The sequence below is a fragment of the Tachypleus tridentatus genome, chromosome 13, assembly GCF_004210375.1.
Source record: "Tachypleus tridentatus isolate NWPU-2018 chromosome 13, ASM421037v1, whole genome shotgun sequence".
Taxonomy (NCBI): Eukaryota; Metazoa; Arthropoda; class Merostomata; order Xiphosura; family Limulidae; genus Tachypleus; species Tachypleus tridentatus.
Genome location: NC_134837.1, coordinates 162,823,195 through 162,841,589, shown reverse-complemented (window position 1 = coordinate 162,841,589; position 18,395 = coordinate 162,823,195). Strand labels below are relative to the sequence as shown.

General features: G+C 34.8%; 1 protein-coding gene across 5 annotated transcripts in view; it reads right to left on the bottom strand.

Moving 5' to 3' along the window:
- The window catches only part of LOC143238863 (protein SSUH2 homolog), an 88,266-nt gene that overhangs the window by 48,866 nt on the left and 21,005 nt on the right, over positions 1 to 18,395 (bottom strand). For 3 of the 5 annotated variants that reach the window (XM_076479447.1, XM_076479449.1, XM_076479448.1), the window contains exons 4-5: positions 16,292 to 16,407; positions 2,644 to 2,748 (exon numbers count right to left, since the gene is read on the bottom strand). In XM_076479447.1, coding sequence (XP_076335562.1) covers positions 2,644 to 2,686 — 43 coding nt within the window. In that variant the 5' untranslated portion in view covers positions 2,687 to 2,748; positions 16,292 to 16,407. Of the gene's footprint in view, positions 1 to 2,643; positions 2,749 to 16,291; positions 17,717 to 18,395 lie in introns of those variants that run through there. The other 2 variants (XM_076479444.1, XM_076479450.1) reach the window with 2 other exon arrangements.

Genomic DNA, 18,395 nt, shown 5'->3' with positions numbered 1-18,395 from the left:
AGCAACTTTACCACGAGGTCTTGCATGATGGCGATTTACGTAAAATCAATAATAGTTTTTCTGTAAAAATAACTTCCCAGTTTGCATTATCGGTGTATGTTTCTTTTTTAATTTCGCGCAAAGCTGCACGAGGACTATCTGCATTAGCCGTCCTTATTTTAGCATGGTAAGACTAGAAGGAAAGCAACTAATCATTACCACCCACCGCCAAGTCTTGGGCTACTCTTTTATCAACGAAAGGGCAAGCATGTTTGGTGCGACAAAGGTTCAAACCCGCAGTAGGAATACAGCGCCTTAACTATCTCGCCATGCCGGGTCTGCATGATTGATACAATATCTCGTAATTATTTGAACAAACGAAACTTTAGAACACCAGAGATTCATCATCAGATTCAGAGATACTGAAACACCAACTCCCCATAATGATAATCTAGAGAAATCTTCAGATCGAGTAGTTCTGAAACATCAACTCCCCATTATGTAAATCTAAAGGAATCTTCAGATCGAGCAGTACTGAAACATCAACTCCACATGATGTAAATATAAAGGAATCATCAGATCGAGCAGTACTGAAACATCAACTCCCCATGATGTAAATCTAAAGGAATCTTCAGATCGAACAGTACTGAAACATCAACTCCCCATAATGTAAATGTAAAGGAATCATCAGATCGAGCAGTACTGAAACATCAACTCCCCATGATGTAAATCTAAAGGAATCATCAGATCGAGCAGTACTGAAACATCAACTCCCCATGATGTAAATCTAAAGGAATCATCAGATCGAGTAGTACTGAAACATCAACTCCCCATGATGTAAATCTAAGGAATCATCAGATCGAGCAGTACTGAAACATCATCTCCCCATAATGATAATCTAGAAGAACCAATAGGATTACTTAGACAACCACAGAATCTCTAACAGACACCACGGTTTGCAGTTAATAATAAAAAAAACGTCAATTGGTGTGTGTGAGAGAGAGTTTCTTATGTGTTTTCACATTTCTTGATTGATCAGCACCAGTCTTAACACAGGGATACAGGATGACATAAGGAAGGTCATGAGAGGGTTTGAACCCTACCCCACACACACATATCTAATTTTATGTTGATATAATCGTTTTAAAACAGTGTACCTTTCGTTTCAGAATTGGTCCCTTTATGTATCTTTATTACATTGTGAATGTTTTAAGAGTGCCAATTACAAAAAATGAACAAACCTCTACACTACAGAAACTATAGATGATGGTAACACGTTTACCGAAACTAGTTGGATGTAAGTTGTACTAAATACTTTTAGTTATTATTGTCATAAAAAACATCGTTTTTTGTAATTGTTGTTCTTAATATAAATGTACCTTAAAAATTAAGAATTATACTTACTTTGAATGTTTATTATGTTATGAAAACATAGAAACACAATTTCTTATGCTTTGTAAAAACGAGTTTTTATTTTACACGTTCAACGGACGGGTACCCTAACTTGTATTTACATATATATATATATATAAGATAATTTGATACAGTGTGTATAAAGTTCCAGGCTTTGGTCAGGTTATAAATATTCTTTAAAAATGTAGTTCGTAAGATACAGATAGATAGTTAAATCTAGGCTGTGTGATCGTGAGTTTAACCATAAAAAGGTTTGTTTGTATGTAGTTATGAAGAAAACTATATAATGTGCAATCTGTGTTCTTTCCACTGCGAGTATCGAAACTCGATTTTTAGCGTTTGAGGTCGACAGACATACCACTGTACCACGGGGAAGCAGCCATAAAGAGCATCTTGTGGGAGCTTTTTTAAGCAAAATTATCACTGATTATATTGTAACAACAGTGTAGAAGAAATAATTTATATTTTCAGTTAGTTCTACAACTGAGCCAGCCTGTGTGGACCTTGACGAAAAATAGGCGATTGTTTACAACTGTGGATACAGCTGTGGTAACCAACAGTGTAATAAGCATTTGTATATATGTTTAACTTGTTTAAATATATTATTTTAAAACAAGTAGATCGTGTGCCGTTTATATATTGTTGAAATTTAACGTCAACAAGTCACAGACACCTACTGTAAAAAGTCTGGCCCAAGTATAGAGTTTGGTTTGTTTGGAATTTCGCACAAAGCTACTCGAAGACTATCTGCGCTAGCCATCTCTAATTTAGCAGTGTAAAACTAGAGATTACGAGTCGAGTGCCTTACCACCTGGTCATGTCGGACCCCAAAGTATAGAACCTGACATCAATGAAGTTTAGTTTTGTAATAATGGCAAGTCTTGACAAAATATTGTAGATCTGCTGCTTTTTTGAATGTGCAATAGTCTTCTTCGTTACCATTCAAGCTATCTCTAAACAACATTAATATAATAAAGTTAATCAGAATATAATGCTCATTAAGCATTTTATACATTGTTAGTAGAAAACCAAGCTAACGCCAGACAAATGATTAAATTACCGGCCTTATAAATATTTCGACAATGTTGTTGTTCAGTTGTATACTTAAAGAAAAATCTTACATACATACAATGTTTTAAAAAAAACATATCTTAATAATAAATTAAATGACAAACAAGCATAAAATCTTATGTGATAAACTATACTCAAGAAATATAGCAAAAAAAGCAACATAGGAGAAATAAAACTTACCCACTTCAAACGAGACATATTCGTATCCACCAATTTTATCCATGAGTTCCAAAGGTGGTGCAGAGGGTTCAGGTTCATCATCAACAGCATCTGGTGGTGGAGTGACTTAAAAACATAAGAGAAAATACGCTACTAGAATGTCAACCACATTTGGTCTTGCTGAGCATAAACTTTACGCTTTTAAAATTAACATTTATATCTCCAATGACCAGAGAACATAACAATTTAGGCTAAAAGATAGAGCAAAAACTGAATGTCATTTACATAAATACTAGCACATTCATAAAGACGACAAAAATAATTGCAAGCTAGCCATTTCTAATCTGCAGAAGTAAAACACACACACATATAATACATTTTTAAGTCAAGGTATTTTTTACAATAAACAATGAGCAATACGCATTAACGATTTCAGAATCTTAGAACAAAGTTCCACAAAGGGATACTTGATTTTGAATTGTTTCGTCATTTATTTTGAATTCTGCACAAAGCTACACGAGGGCTATCTGCGTTAGCCGTCCCTAATTTACCAGTGAAAGAATAGATGGAAGGCAGCTAGTCATCACCACATAACACCAAGTCTTGGGCAACTCTTTCACCAACGAATAGTGAGACTGATCGTTACATTATAACGCCCCCATGGCTGAAAGGGCAAGCATGTTTGGTGGGTCGAGGATTCGACCCAGATTGCGAGTCAAGCGCCCTAGCTACCTAGCTATGTCGGACTCTTTTTATTTGTCCACCACGGGTATTAAAACCCGATAAAAGTCTGCAGACATACCGCTATGCCACTGGCGTACAATTTTGAACTGATGGACTAAAAGCAAGACAAACAGTCAATATCATCTCCTGTTGAGTCTTGTGCTGCTATTGTCTGATCGAACAGTGATATTTGACCATCACTCTTGTAGCACACCCACGGCCCCGAAATGTGTAAGCAGATGCCTTATACTATGAAAACCTTCAATAGCACAGGCCTGTAAACTTAAGAAAAATTAAAAGCTTAGTAACGATGGTACTTTGGCCGCCATGTGTTTTATTTGCATATATATGGCAATATATATAATGAGCTATCTGTGCTCTATCCACCACAGGTATCGGCACCCGGATTTTAGCGTTGTAAGTCTGCAGACACCACTGTGCCATTGAAGGGGTGGGCTAGACGCAGTATAAAGAATGCGAAATTCGAGAAATGATATCTAAACATCCTGTGTAATAATAAGCAAATATATTGGTATACATTATCGGCTACAACAAAAATACCCGATAGTCTATAATGTAATATTTTCATATATCGGTGCCAGGGCCAATAATCTACCAATATATCTGTTCACCCCTAATTATAAGCCCTTAGACATCTCGCTGAGTCACGACTTATAATTGCGGGGGATTTGAGCATCGTTCTTATAACGAATCTAAAGGTTGGATTAAAATTTTGCGGTACTGGGAATCAAACCATTAATTTTCAAACTTACAGTTCGGACACGCTAACCAGTATTTCATACTGTACCTCTTTAACGCTAAAAATAGTCTGAAATTTCTAACAGGTTGAATCTTAATAAATATCAGACAAACGCTTCTAAAAAATTTTGTATCAACAGAAACTACATGTAAAGTTTTAAGTGGTGACGATTTTCATGTTGAAAATGTATTTGTGGTTCAAAACGTTATTTTCAAAGTATTAAACTCTTATAGTTCTTTTATCAAAGAAAAATACTTTTATTAGCAATTCTTGTACGAAATTTTATAATTCAACAAACAGATTTAAATAAAAAATAAATAATGTGTCGTCCTTTGCAAATAAGTTATTTACGTTTGTGAAATATCATACGCGGGTTCCGGCTCAGCATGGACAGGTGCTCAACTCGTAATCTGAGGGTCGCAGGTTCGCACCCGCGTCGCGCTAAACATGCTCGCCCTCCCAGCCGTGGGGGTGTATAATGTGACGGTCAATCCCACTATTCGTTGGTAAAAGAGTAGCCCAAGAGTTGGCGGCGGGTGGTGATGACTAGCTGCCTTCCCTCTAGTCTTACACTGCTAAATTAGGGACGGCTAGCACAGATAGCCCTCGAGTAGCTTTGTGCGAAATTCCAAAAAACAAACAAAAAAACAAATAAACATTTTTGAACACTGGGAAAAATGACGAAGAATATTTCTTAATGTGCTTTAACCAACAAAGAAAATCTGTAAGTAATTCATCCCAAAGTAAAAGATAAAATAACACTATTTCTTGAGCAAAGAACTATCTACTTCAAATGATATAGAATCAAACTTGTTCCCTTCCCCAGCCGTTAAATTTCTCTTCATTTATTTCAGTACACCCATTCCATCTGGTTCAGCTGTAGAACACATTGTCTCAACAGGGAAAGACATTTTAAATCTAAAAGGATTTGAATTGTCGGATGTCAATTTCGAAAAGTTGATAATAATGAAATCAAGTTAGCATCAGCTTCTCGAAATTATCCACAAGTTAAAACAATAATAGAATTAAACAACTAATAAGAGACGTGATATCTTCTAATATTACAGATTTATTATTTCATATTAGCTCATTTATTATTACTATTGTCATGATATGAATTTTCTTTTGACCCTGTGTTCTCTAAGTTTCATCATTTCATATATCGAAGCCTCTATAGTTGTTATCTGCTTTCCTCTCGTCATTCACAAATATGGATAAGCTGTTCTGAGTAGTTTGTATTATATTATTGTAGAAATAAAGTATGAACATTTATCAATACATTTCCGTTTTTACTTTGTACATTATACATTGACAAAACAAAAATCATGAAAACGTCAGTTTTAGAAGTAGTGGTAGCAGTGCCGCTATATTCAAAAACATATAGCGATAAAAGTAGTGTCGCAGAATTTTCTTGTTTTAGCGATAGCTGTGATAGGGACGGCTAGCACAGATAGCCCTCGAGTAGCTTTGTGCGAAATTCCAAAAAACAAACAAAAAAACAAATAAACATTTTTGAACACTGGGAAAAATGACGAAGAATATTTCTTAATGTGCTTTAACCAACAAAGAAAATCTGTAAGTAATTCATCCCAAAGTAAAAGATAAAATAACACTATTTCTTGAGCAAAGAACTATCTACTTCAAATGATATAGAATCAAACTTGTTCCCTTCCCCAGCCGTTAAATTTCTCTTCATTTATTTCAGTACACCCATTCCATCTGGTTCAGCTGTAGAACACATTGTCTCAACAGGGAAAGACATTTTAAATCTAAAAGGATTTGAATTGTCGGATGTCAATTTCGAAAAGTTGATAATAATGAAATCAAGTTAGCATCAGCTTCTCGAAATTATCCACAAGTTAAAACAATAATAGAATTAAACAACTAATAAGAGACGTGATATCTTCTAATATTACAGACTTATTATTTCATATTAGCTCATTTATTATTACTATTGTCATGATATGAATTTTCTTTTGACCCTGTGTTCTCTAAGTTTCATCATTTCATATATCGAAGCCTCTATAGTTGTTATCTGCTTTCCTCTCGTCATTCACAAATATGGATAAGCTGTTCTGAGTAGTTTGTATTATATTATTGTAGAAATAAAGTATGAACATTTATCAATACATTTCCGTTTTTACTTTGTACATTATACATTGACAAAACAAAAATCATGAAAACGTCAGTTTTAGAAGTAGTGGTAGCAGTGCCGCTATATTCAAAAACATATAGCGATAAAAGTAGTGTCGCAGAATTTTCTTGTTTTAGCGATAGCTGTGATAGGGACGGCTAGCACAGATAGCCCTCGAGTAGCTTTGTGCGAAATTCCAAAACAAACAAACATATATACGATACTCTTAGAATTCCATTAGTTCACTAGGATCTAAAATTTTGCGCTAGCAAATCAAAACTTTTTCAAACAAATTATAAATCAGATCAGCATGTACAATAATTAAAATCTGAAGCAAACTAATCAGTATTCTGATATGTGTAGAAAGTTCCTTACTGAATTTATTCTTTTACGATATGCACGTTTGTCTTCCACATGTATTAAAAGTTATAACATCACGCTTGCGCACATAAAAAGTTATTTTACAGCTTCTTTCGTTTGTTCTTGCTAGTTAAAAATAAAAAGCCACTTTCTAACTATCACATATAAAACTATAACATATAAAGATACATGTAATTACAACCATGTCTTTTTTCTTACACATAGTAACTCGATTTGACGACATAACATATGCAAATAGAGCATCCCATATCACTCTTTCTCTCTCTTGTATTGTTTATCGTAATAATTCAGTTTTAGTTTTCGCTGAACTACATATATTACAGACTGTTATGAGAGTAAACAGATGGTGTCCTCTTCCAACTTAAATGGCGCCGAATTGCTTTCACTACGCACGATAAAACCAGGTTGCAAGTGGGGGGGAAAAAGCATAAACTGTTCTTTAAAAATAACTACACACAGTTGCCTACTGCAACAACAAACATTTCTCAGCAGTGCTAAGTGTTTTTGCAGCCCATCTGCTCTTTTAACTTACAGCAGTCTAAGTGAAATAGACAATTTGGTTTCCTAACATATAACACTTCGGTTTGATTTGGTTTGTTTTGAATTTCGCAAAAAGTTACACGAGAGATATCTGCGCTAGTCGTCTCTAATTTTACACTACAAAATTAGGGTTCGAATCATCGTCCCACCAAACATGCTCGCTCTTTAAGCCGTGGGAGCGTTATAATGTGACGGTCAATAAAGAGTGATAAAAGAGTAGCCCAAGAGATGGCGGTGGGTGGCAATGATTCGAACCCGCGACCCTCAGATTACGAGTCGAGCGTCTTAACCACCAGGTCGTGCTGGGCCATAATACGTCGGACTGAATTTTTAGAACCCGTGTTCTCCACATATTTGTTTCTCACAACCTGTGCAGAGCGTGTTGAAACAATCTTGCTACTATCTAACTTTATAGAATTCAGTTCTATTTGAAAGGAAGTTTTTCGTGGTGTAATCATATTTAAATACTAGAATTTTGAAACTAATTTTGTAGCTTTAATTATGGAACATTTTAACTTGAATATTCACGACTAATGTACATTTCTTTACTTAAGTTAAACGTGTTTCATTCATATAAACATAAGCATATTTGATGTTTCTGTAAATTAAAGTATACGAAGTAAAATATGTATGAACCTTCTCTAAATAGTTTTCTTCGAAGTTAAACACACTTTTAACCTTGAAAGAATCTAGATAGATCTAAGCAATCTGTTAGATGAACACGTTTCATCTTCACGGATTATTAACGTTGGATAATTTTGCACAATAATCACACTTTAAAACGTAGTTAATATAATTTAATAATTATTTATATAGGTTTTATCCTGTATACAAAGGCGGACAAAATGATTGACTGGAAAATCAAACAGAAATTGCTCTGTCGAATTCCGGTTTTTTACCAGTAAAGTTTAGATTTATAAAGTAAGAAAATATGATCATAATACTTAAATTAATTATATTTCTTTTGGATAGTGATTTTTATCATCTCAAGTTTTCTTCGTCAGCTTACTTTCTACATAAAGCATACAGAGGTAAGATTATGGATGACGTATGTTGACTACCCGGATGTGCAAGCAGTCCTTCCATTCTTCAAAAGTATTTATTGGTTTTGATATAACGTTAAAAATTCCTTAAGCTCTGTTTTAAAGTTATTTAAGTTACAAATTACTTGCGGGTTTATTGCTCTGTTAATAGGCCCGGCATAGCCAAGTGGTTAAGGCACTCGACTTGTAATTCGAGGATCAAGGGTTGAAATCCCCGTTAACGCCAAACATGCTTGCCATTTCAGCCGTGGGAGCATTATAATGTGACGGTCAATCCCACTATTCGTTTGCAAAAAAGTAGCCCAAGAGTTAATGTTGGGTAGTGATGACTAGCTGCCTTCCTTTCTAGCGTTGTAAGAACGGGGACACTCCACTGTGCCATTGGAGGGAGGAGCAAACAGATAAAAAACTTGGTTGTTGTGGTAAGATATTTTCGGCCACTCATTAATGAACATGATGAAAAAGAGTTACGAATCACATCAGTTCAGAGTTTAATAAGCTTAATAGAATTATATAATTACATAAATTATATATAAATATAACAATTTGAGTAACCGCACATTTATAACTGTCTGGGACATATAAGGTTTGTAACAAAAAGAAAGAAAATGCCCTTATGATATTAACAGTAATTAAAATGGGTTGCCTCCCATCACTGCAGCGGTATGTCTGCCGTCTCACACCGCTTGAACCAGGATTTCGATACCCTTGGTCATTATGTAATTATGTACTTAATTCCACATAATCAATTAAAATGGGTATTCCTATAAATATTAATTCGAAGAAACAGAAGATGGAAAGTAACCTGTGATCAAGTACGTTTAGTTAATCTGCGCAAAACGTGGGATTGGGACTAATTCAAAAACCAGGACATTATAATATCCCAGCTACTCCATAAATTAAAAAAAAAAATGCTCACTATACATAAACAGAGAAAAAAAATCGACTGTATTTCATGCAATTGCAGTAATGAGTACATTAGGAAAGCAAAACAAAGAAAGCAGTTAAAGTGAGTGTATATGATCACAAACATTATGGAAGACACTGTAATATAAGCACAGAAGTGCTGATGTTAACATGCTAGAGAAACTAATCATCAAATGCAGTGTAAATATGTCAGGATTATTAACATGAGCTACTACTGAAGAAAATAGCAATTAAAGAAGTCTTCGATATCTACTTATCTAATAACCTTCCCATAAAACAAAACACTAAAGGTATTACTACTGGAAAATACAACATCAGAAGTCCAGTCCACTGATCGATATTTCCACCTTCTGTTCCTGAGGTCGTGAGTCCAGCTCCCACTGACAGTTTTTATTAGGAAGATGGCAGCAGATTCGCGGCCAAAATATAGTGTTAAAATATTATGTTAGGTTAGTGTGTGTGTGTTGTGAGTGCAAAGCCACATCGAACTATCTACTGAGGGAAATCGAGCCCCTGATTTTAGCGTTGTGAATCCGTAGACTTACTGCTGTACTAGGGGGGAACATGTTAGGTTAGTCAAAATACTATAAAATAAGTGGACTCTGCTATAAGAAAACACACACTTTAAAATAATACAAGATGAAAAATAAATAAAGTGATTATAAGACAACATTTATTGTTAACCAAAACCAAGAATTTCTGTTGAAACTGATTGTTCTGTGCAAATAACCAGTTTTTTAAAGGAACTTTAACCATGGAAGTAGACAAAACTTTAAAAGTATTTTCAAGTTTTAATCAAGCATGAAACAATAAAATTGTTTAAGAACAGTTGTTTTTTTAAAGAATCACCATCTAATAAAGATATTTAAAAATGTGTCTTCCTAATTTTAGCTACTTTATTCACTGAACAAAAATCAGTTTAAAAAACCTCTGTGGTACGAAAACATCGAAAACCAAATGGAAAAACTTATACCAAGAAAAGTGACTCATGCACAATAGATGTTTTCATATTCACAACGTTTCGGACTGGAACGTCCTTCCTCTGGTGATTTTTAAAACTGTAATCACTACAAACAGTATGTAACTTGTACAAATGCATGCAAATATAAAGTATATTTTTATAGAGTAACTTATTGTTGTGTTTTCTAAATAATCTCCAAGTCGTAATGATGCAAAAAGGATTAAATAGTTTTGTTTTTAGACTCAACTATGTGTTAATAACAGAAGTACAAAGTTATGAAAATATCCAACACACTAAAATATGTTAATTATCCACTTCTATTTGAATGAGCAGTGTGGTACACAGCTATCACATATCATATTATTCTATCGTATACTGAGCTGAAAATGCCCGGGCACTGAAGAAGAGGTTCTGGGATGTTGATGCATTACAACAGTGATGACTAAATTCCACAATCTGGTCAGTTGCCAATGGATTATGTTCACTACCTGCTTCTAGTCTATTACTTTAACATTAGGGACGGCTAACGCAAATGAGCATCGTGTATCTTTGCATAAAATACAACAATGTTTATTTCTGCATCATAAACGCAAATTTTGAATTTTACCAGTTTTATTTAAATTCAGGAAAACTCTGTCTAAATCATGTCCATGCACGAAAATTAGTACTACATGTTATTTTCTAAAATAAAAATTCAATCAAAATTATCTGCTATCTTATGATCACGTGAGTTACAATTTAGTCAACATCACCTGTACATGGGGTCAACTACAGAAAAAAAAAGAAGAGAAATTCTAAAAGATTTTTTGGCTGTTTCAAAGAGATTGAAAACTTTATAATGAAATGTTTTGTAGCTAACTTGTACTAATCTACTGTCGATTACACGTGTTGGGCATGCGCTTGTGTTAACAGTTTCACTCCACATTTACATTTAATACCGCTTTATTCAAATACTTAGTTGAGTATATAGCCTAGTTTAACATCTTTAACAGTTTTACTTCGTCTTCTAACTCACTTAACTTACACTAAGTGTTTCTCCTTTCAGATTTCCTTTACTGATTTAATTTCTATTGTACTTCTAACAGATTAAAATTTGCTTTATGCGTTTTTCTTGTCTGTCGACGAAATGTATTTTTGTTTGTACTTAACAAAAGTATCCTAGATACTCGAAAATCTTGTTATAGCGATCAGGTAAGAATGTGGTTTATCTTTTTGACTATTGAAATACGACACTTGAACATGGCCGGAAAAGGTAAAAGTAATCCAAAAAGAAAGATCCGAAACAGCAAGTGTGTAAGAATGTCTGTTTAACTTAGTTGGAAACTTCTGGACCGTCTAGGAAAACTTGGATTACGATCAACTTCCAAACAGTTCCAACGTTCATGATCCTGCCATTAATGTACAAGTTTCCCGTTTTGAAGACAATTAGGTTAGAAAAGAACTGAAAACGTGCCAAATATGCATGATTTACTTCTCCATTTGACAAATCAGATCATAGTTAGTGAATTTTTTCTTATATATCTAGGTATCATATTACATGTTATATATATATATATATATAACTTAAACAACGTTACATGATTATCTAAGAATTAATTGCCACACACACACACACAGATTGTTTATATATATATATATAATGTGAGAGTGTACACATGTAGAAAGCACATGCTTGTTTTACAGCGGTAAGATCTATGTTAGTACAAAACATATATGCATGTTTTTGAACGAAATTAACAAACTCACATAAACACACAAAATTGTATGTTTCTTTCTCAATGAAATGTATTACAGGTTATACTGCAAGTGCATTCAAAGTATTCGTACGAACTTGATGTTAGATTTTATTATGAACTAGATTGTGGATATCTTTGATAACTTAGTCGTATTGGGTTCCTCTATGAACTTTGTTCCGAGTTTTTGAGTTTCTTGTAAGTTATGTTTATGTTCCGAGTTTTTGAGTTTCTTGTAAGTTATGTTTTTGAATTTTTTGTGAACATGGTACTAGTTTACACTGTCAATAACAATTACGAACATGTCTTCTTATTTTCTGGTTTTCTCTGTGATATTGATTACGAGTTTTTTGGTTTACTCTTTTTTTGTATGAAAACTGGTACGAACGTAAAAACACCCGAATAATAGATCTATAAAATAGTAATACCGTAATGCAAATTTATCTTGTTATCTTTAAGAATACTTTTAAAGAGTTTTAAAATCCGTGATTTTATTTTTAAATTCAGTACTAAACTATCTGTGCTCTGCCTACCATGGGTATCGAAATCAGGTATCTAATTAGTTTCTATTAGAATTTGTCCGCAGACATACATATGTACCACTGCAGGGCAAATCCTCAACTATAAATACCCTTGTTAGATTTACCCTAACGTATTAAAATAATATATTGTATAGTACTATTGTGGTATACAATATTAAAAAATTAAGTTAACATTTCCTTATTATGCCGAACTCTTAAGAAAGGATAAGAAATGCAACTGATGTAAAGAGCGTATACTGAGACATATCTATAATTTGAAACTGTTCTTTTCGAATAGGATGCAAGTATCGATAAATATATATATACACACATATACAAACACATGGAAGTACACTGCTCAAAACAATTAAAGAATAATCGAAGTTTTCTAGATTTTTGTCCACGCTTGCATAGCCACTATTATCAAACAAGGTCAATGGTACCTGTGAATTAATTTTTACTAAAAAAAAAAGTGCCGAGTAGCCAATCATGTGATCTGATGTGCAAACGCAAACTATTCGAGTCTGCTTGTTTTGATTAATCTCGCGCAAAGGTATTCGAAGCCTATTTGAGCTAGCTGTCCAATATTTAGAAGTGATAGGCTGGATGGAAGGCAGCTACACAACATCATTCACGGTCATCTTTTGAACTACTCCATAACGCCCTCACGGTTAAATCAACAAACAAGTTCAGCAACAGGATCGGAACCTGCGACCTGCAGATTGCAAATCGAGGGCTCTAACCACTCACACCATGCCAGATCTGTACTGGAATCAATAACAGCAAATGCCTAATTGGTACTTTGCAGTATAATAAATGACAAGAAACGTTTGTTAATAAGGCTTGTGATGATCTCGGACACCAATAGAAGTAACATCCTTAAAAAATTGAATTAATAAGCAACAGAGGCGACATGACCTTTTCCTAAATCAAGACTTTTTCAAGTTCATCAACATGGCTTGAAGGTCAATTTCAGAGCATCAAATACATGTTAAATCTGATTTTTTAAAATTCAGTTTTAATCACAGGATATCTTCATTAAACCTTATTATTGTTTGTTTGTTTTGAATTTTCACGCAAAGCTACACAAAGACTATCTGCGCTAATTTAACAGTATAAGAGTAGAGGGAAGACAGCTAGTCATCACCATCCACCGCCAACTCTTTGGTTACTTTTAACAGCGAATAGTGGGATTGACTGTAACATTATAACGCTCCCGTGGTTGAACGGGCGACCATATTTGGTGTGGAATTCGAACCCGCGACCCTTATATTTCAAGTAGAGCGCCCTAACTGCCTGGCCATGCCGGGCCGTAACGTTTGAAAAGTCCGTAATGTGAGTCACATGTTAGATAGAGTAATAGTTGTTTAAGGTTAGTACTTCAGTATTCATCGCGTAAACGAGAGTGAGTGAATTTATATTTCTATTAAAGATGTGTTTTTTTTTATGTGTGTTGAGTGTTTTTCTTATAGCAAAGCTATCTGCTGAGACTACCGAGGGGAATCGAACCCCTAATTGTAGCGTTGTAAATCGGTAGAATTACCGCTGTACCAGCGGGTGACATGTATTTTATCCAATTTATTTTAGTTTTTCGCATATTTTATATTCAGTTATTTCTTTCATTCTTTTGTGACGAGAAAGAAATACTGTAATGAAAATTAAACTATTTTAAATAAACCAAAAATGCATTAAATAAGGGCCTGGCATGGCCAATCGCGTAAGGCGTGCGACTTGTAATCCGAGGGTCGCGGGTTCGCGCCCGCGTCGCGCTAAACATGCTCGTCCTCCCAGCCGTGGGGGCGTATAATGTGACGGTCAATCCCACTTTTCGTTGGTAAAAGAGTAGCCCAAGAGTTGGCGGTGGGTGGTGATGACTAGCTACCTTCCCTCTAGTCTTACACTGCTAAATTAGGGACGGCTAGCACAGATAGCCCTCGAGTAGCTTTGTGCGAAATTTCAAAACAAACAAAGCATTAAATAAATTTGTTCCGTGTATTATGTAATGCCGTTTTTTTTTCGGCTTTTGCATTTAGTTCGTACACAGAAATTAAAACAGAAATTAACTGTTTATTTCACAAAAATTCTTAAAAGATAATAGAGAAACAATTCACGTGTACAACAGCAAACGTCTGTGTGATTGGCTTCAGTGCCTTGCATCATCCATGAATTAGCTGTAGCTGCAAAGCGACTAAAGGTAAACGTATTAATGTACATAAAGTAGGTTATAGTAAATTTGCACCAATGAAACCTCGTCACGTAAACCATACATCTGTGTAGCGTGATGCTGTAATCCTGGTGGTTAAATAAAATCAGTCAATTTACATACTTCCTAGGCTATAGATATATGGTAATTACAGAAACACCCCTGTACACGTAACCAATGTATAAAGAATAATAAAAGTCACACACATACACACACACACAATTTTTATTTAATCCTCAACAATAACGAAGGATTCAGCCCCGTTACCCTTATAATTAGTGAGCACACTCTTCTACTCAGAATTATCAAACGTAACTTGAACAGGGTATGTATATCACGTGGTTTAGGGGTCAGAACCATATTAGATTCTATATAAGGGTTGAAAATTGTTACTTGTTTTTCCTCTGTGAAAATTAGGCTTTATCAAGTCTTTCCACTCTTCTAATGTATACACGTATCGAATCTGGATGTGGTGTGAATCGCGAATCTCTAAACAAGTTTCTCTCATATCTTCTTGACACCATTGAAGACGAATCATTTTGTAACGATGGGTTAAAGGAACGGAAACCGTGTGGTCTGGCATGAAGACCAACATTATGAAGTTCCTTTCTAATCGTGTATTAGTGCTTCTCCAAACTGTTCTAATCGTGTATTAGTGCTTCTCCAAACTGTTCTAATCGTGTATTAGTGCTTCTCCAAACTGTTCTAATCGTGTATTAGTGCTTCTCCAAACTGTTCTAATCGTGTATTAGTGCTTCTCCAAACTGTTCTAATCGTGTATTAGTGCTTCTCCAAACTGTTCTAATCGTGTATTAGTGCTTCTCCAAACTGTGGATGCAGTTCAGATACTGAAGCTTATCATTTTCGTTGGGCCTATGTTATCAACTAGAGACTGTTGACAATAGTTTACCCTACTCAGGTGGTCAGAAAGCGCTTCCATATACTGCTAACCACACTTTGTGAGACTTACAGCCACTTTACTACGACTTTTTCGGTGTAATTGTATCACTAGCTTGAAGCCAAACGGTTATACACAATATCACGCTTTTGTTGAAACTATCTATGGTCATGTTTCATTATCAAACTTTATCTCTTTACACAATCTACTATTGTTAAACGGATAAATGAGAAAAACTGTTTTCTCCCCTTTATATACATATCACTAAAATGTGCGCATAAGATCGCTTATTCAATTAGTCTACACTTGTCTTGCATAAAATTAAACTCAAGGGTATCATTGATTTTATGCAATAACATTAGTTATGCTTTGTCATCAAAATAATATAAAAACTACAATTATTCCTTAAATGTTTTCAGCACTTAAGAGATAATTGTTACAATATTAACTGCTAGCGTAGTTTTAAGGGGAAGACGATACACATATTACAATGTCTTCAAAACTCCAACTTAATTGTGTTCAGTACTTAAGATAAATATGAGCACTCCTACACCCTCCCCAGTGGTACAGCGGTATGTTTGCAAACATATAACTCTAGAAACCGCGTTTCGATACCCGTGGTGGTCAGAGCACGGAGTTGTGTGCTTAACTTCAAACAATAACAACTTCGATACCACACTAATTATTCAGCACGTTTTAAAAAAGGAAACACTGCAATCGATTGAGATTAGGTTCAAAACTTTTATATTACATTTCACTTCCTGAGTTTATTATAATCATAAAGACAGCATTAACATCATTTATAGATTATTATCCGTTGCTTATAAATAAAAAAAAAGGCTCACCTCGAATACTATGCTGACGTTTAAAGGAGCTGGCAGGACGTAGACCGGAATCTCGGCTTGAACCATGCCGCTTGTAGATGCTACTTCCCGGAGAGAGGCTACTCCTGTCTCGGCCACTTTGTCGTGATAATGGCATCTCAGTAAACTTTCTTTTTACACAAGTTTCACATTAGCGCTCATAACATTCAATAAACAATCAAACTTACAAACTAACTGTTTAGTTCACGGTACGTTTCCAGAACGTCCCTTTGTTCTCTTTGCCCCAAATTATTTCAAAGCTCTCGTTCTAATAAAATATTTGAAACGAATAAAAAAAATCTTAAACTAAGACTTAAAAATTCAGGTGTACAATAATAAAGGGTTTTCTTCTTCGATAAAAGTTACTTCACAAATTCATATTGCGAATTAATCAAAAAATAAAATATAATTTCAGTCCACATACAGTACTTTAAAACACCAACAAGTGTTTCCATTACAGATGTTGGCTCCACCCAGTAACGTACTTATACTACGCCGCATAGACTACAGTTTAAACCAATACAGAAGTTAATAAATAATCACAACATTACTCTGATTTTTACTCTCTACCAACCCCTAAAAAAGTTACAAGCTACGGGTTCCATGTACGGTAAAATTCCCTGAATAATTTACTTTTATTCGAATAAAACAAGAGGTGATATAATCAAAACGAATTAATATCACTGTAACAACATTGCTTTGCTCAAATTGTAAGCTTTTCATCACATAAAAACATTTCCAAATGTTTTCCATTCACATTTCACTAAAATTTCATGACGCTATTAATTTCGTTTATAACTATAATGCTGTTTTTCCGTTTCGTGACTTGTAGCATTGAGTAGCAGAAAACGTGTAAAAGACACTACACATGATATACAGAAGCATGTTGGGACTACGGAAAAAAACTGCAAGTTCGTTCAGCAATAGCGTGTTCGCCAGTAACATTTGATTAGCTCCAGAAAACTTCCTGACCACCTGTATACACTACTCGTTACTCTATTAAGCGCTGAAAACATATGCCTTTCTATACATGCTATACTTAACGTTTTCCGGGTGTGATCGCAAGACCTTCTTCCATTATAAGTTACATTTCTTCCAAAATGTGGTAAAAAAAGGGTATAAAATGGAAATAACCACACGGTGTTCGTAACCGAAACGTATTTTTAGCTCTGAAGCTCGTAGATACTAAGGAAAAACCAGAGCTCGGGCAAGATTACAGACACAGTATAGGTGGAGTTGAGAACACTCAACGCATAACTACAGAAATATCCTAACACAAAAGTACTTCCAGTAAGAACCAAATGAATTATTCTCTCTTCCGCCAGAGGGAGCTTCTTTTCCTGCACCTGCTATATCAGTCATATGTCAAATACAGAGTAAGTCAGGTCTGTTGTTGTGTATACAAAGTTTCTTGTTATTTCCGTACATTCCTCTTATGTGGATACTTTATAAAACATATCAACAGATTGGAAGAAAAACAAAACAAAAGCTATAGAATGTATTTTTGTAGCTTAAATTTAATTCAATAACTTGAACAAAAACACGTGTACAATTTTCACTCTTATCAATTTTTAATCCAACTAACTTTAATTTTTTTCCTTGATTAAAATAATATCATCAAATCATAATTACTATTTTCTCTTATTTATGAAACTCAATAAACGTTTGTCCATGTACTTAAGTTTGTTTGTTTGTTTTTTGGAATTTCGCACAAAGCTACTCGAGGGCTATCTGTGCTAGCCGTCCCTAATTTAGCAGTGTAAGACTAGAGGGAAAGCACCTACTCATCACCACCCACCGCCAACTCTTGGGCTACTCTTTTACCAACGAATAGTGGGATTGACCGTCACATTATACGCCCCCACAGCTGGGAGGGCGAGCATGTTTGTCGCGACTCGGGCGCGGACCCGCGACCCTCAGATTACGAAGCGCACGCTTTAACGCGCTAGCCCATGCCAGGCCCCATGTACTTCACAAAAGACAGAATATACACACCCCGAGGTCTTTTAACAAAAATAGATAATGTTCAAATTTAATCTGATTATTGTAAGTGAACTCCATTTTGAAGACACATATCGGTGAAAAA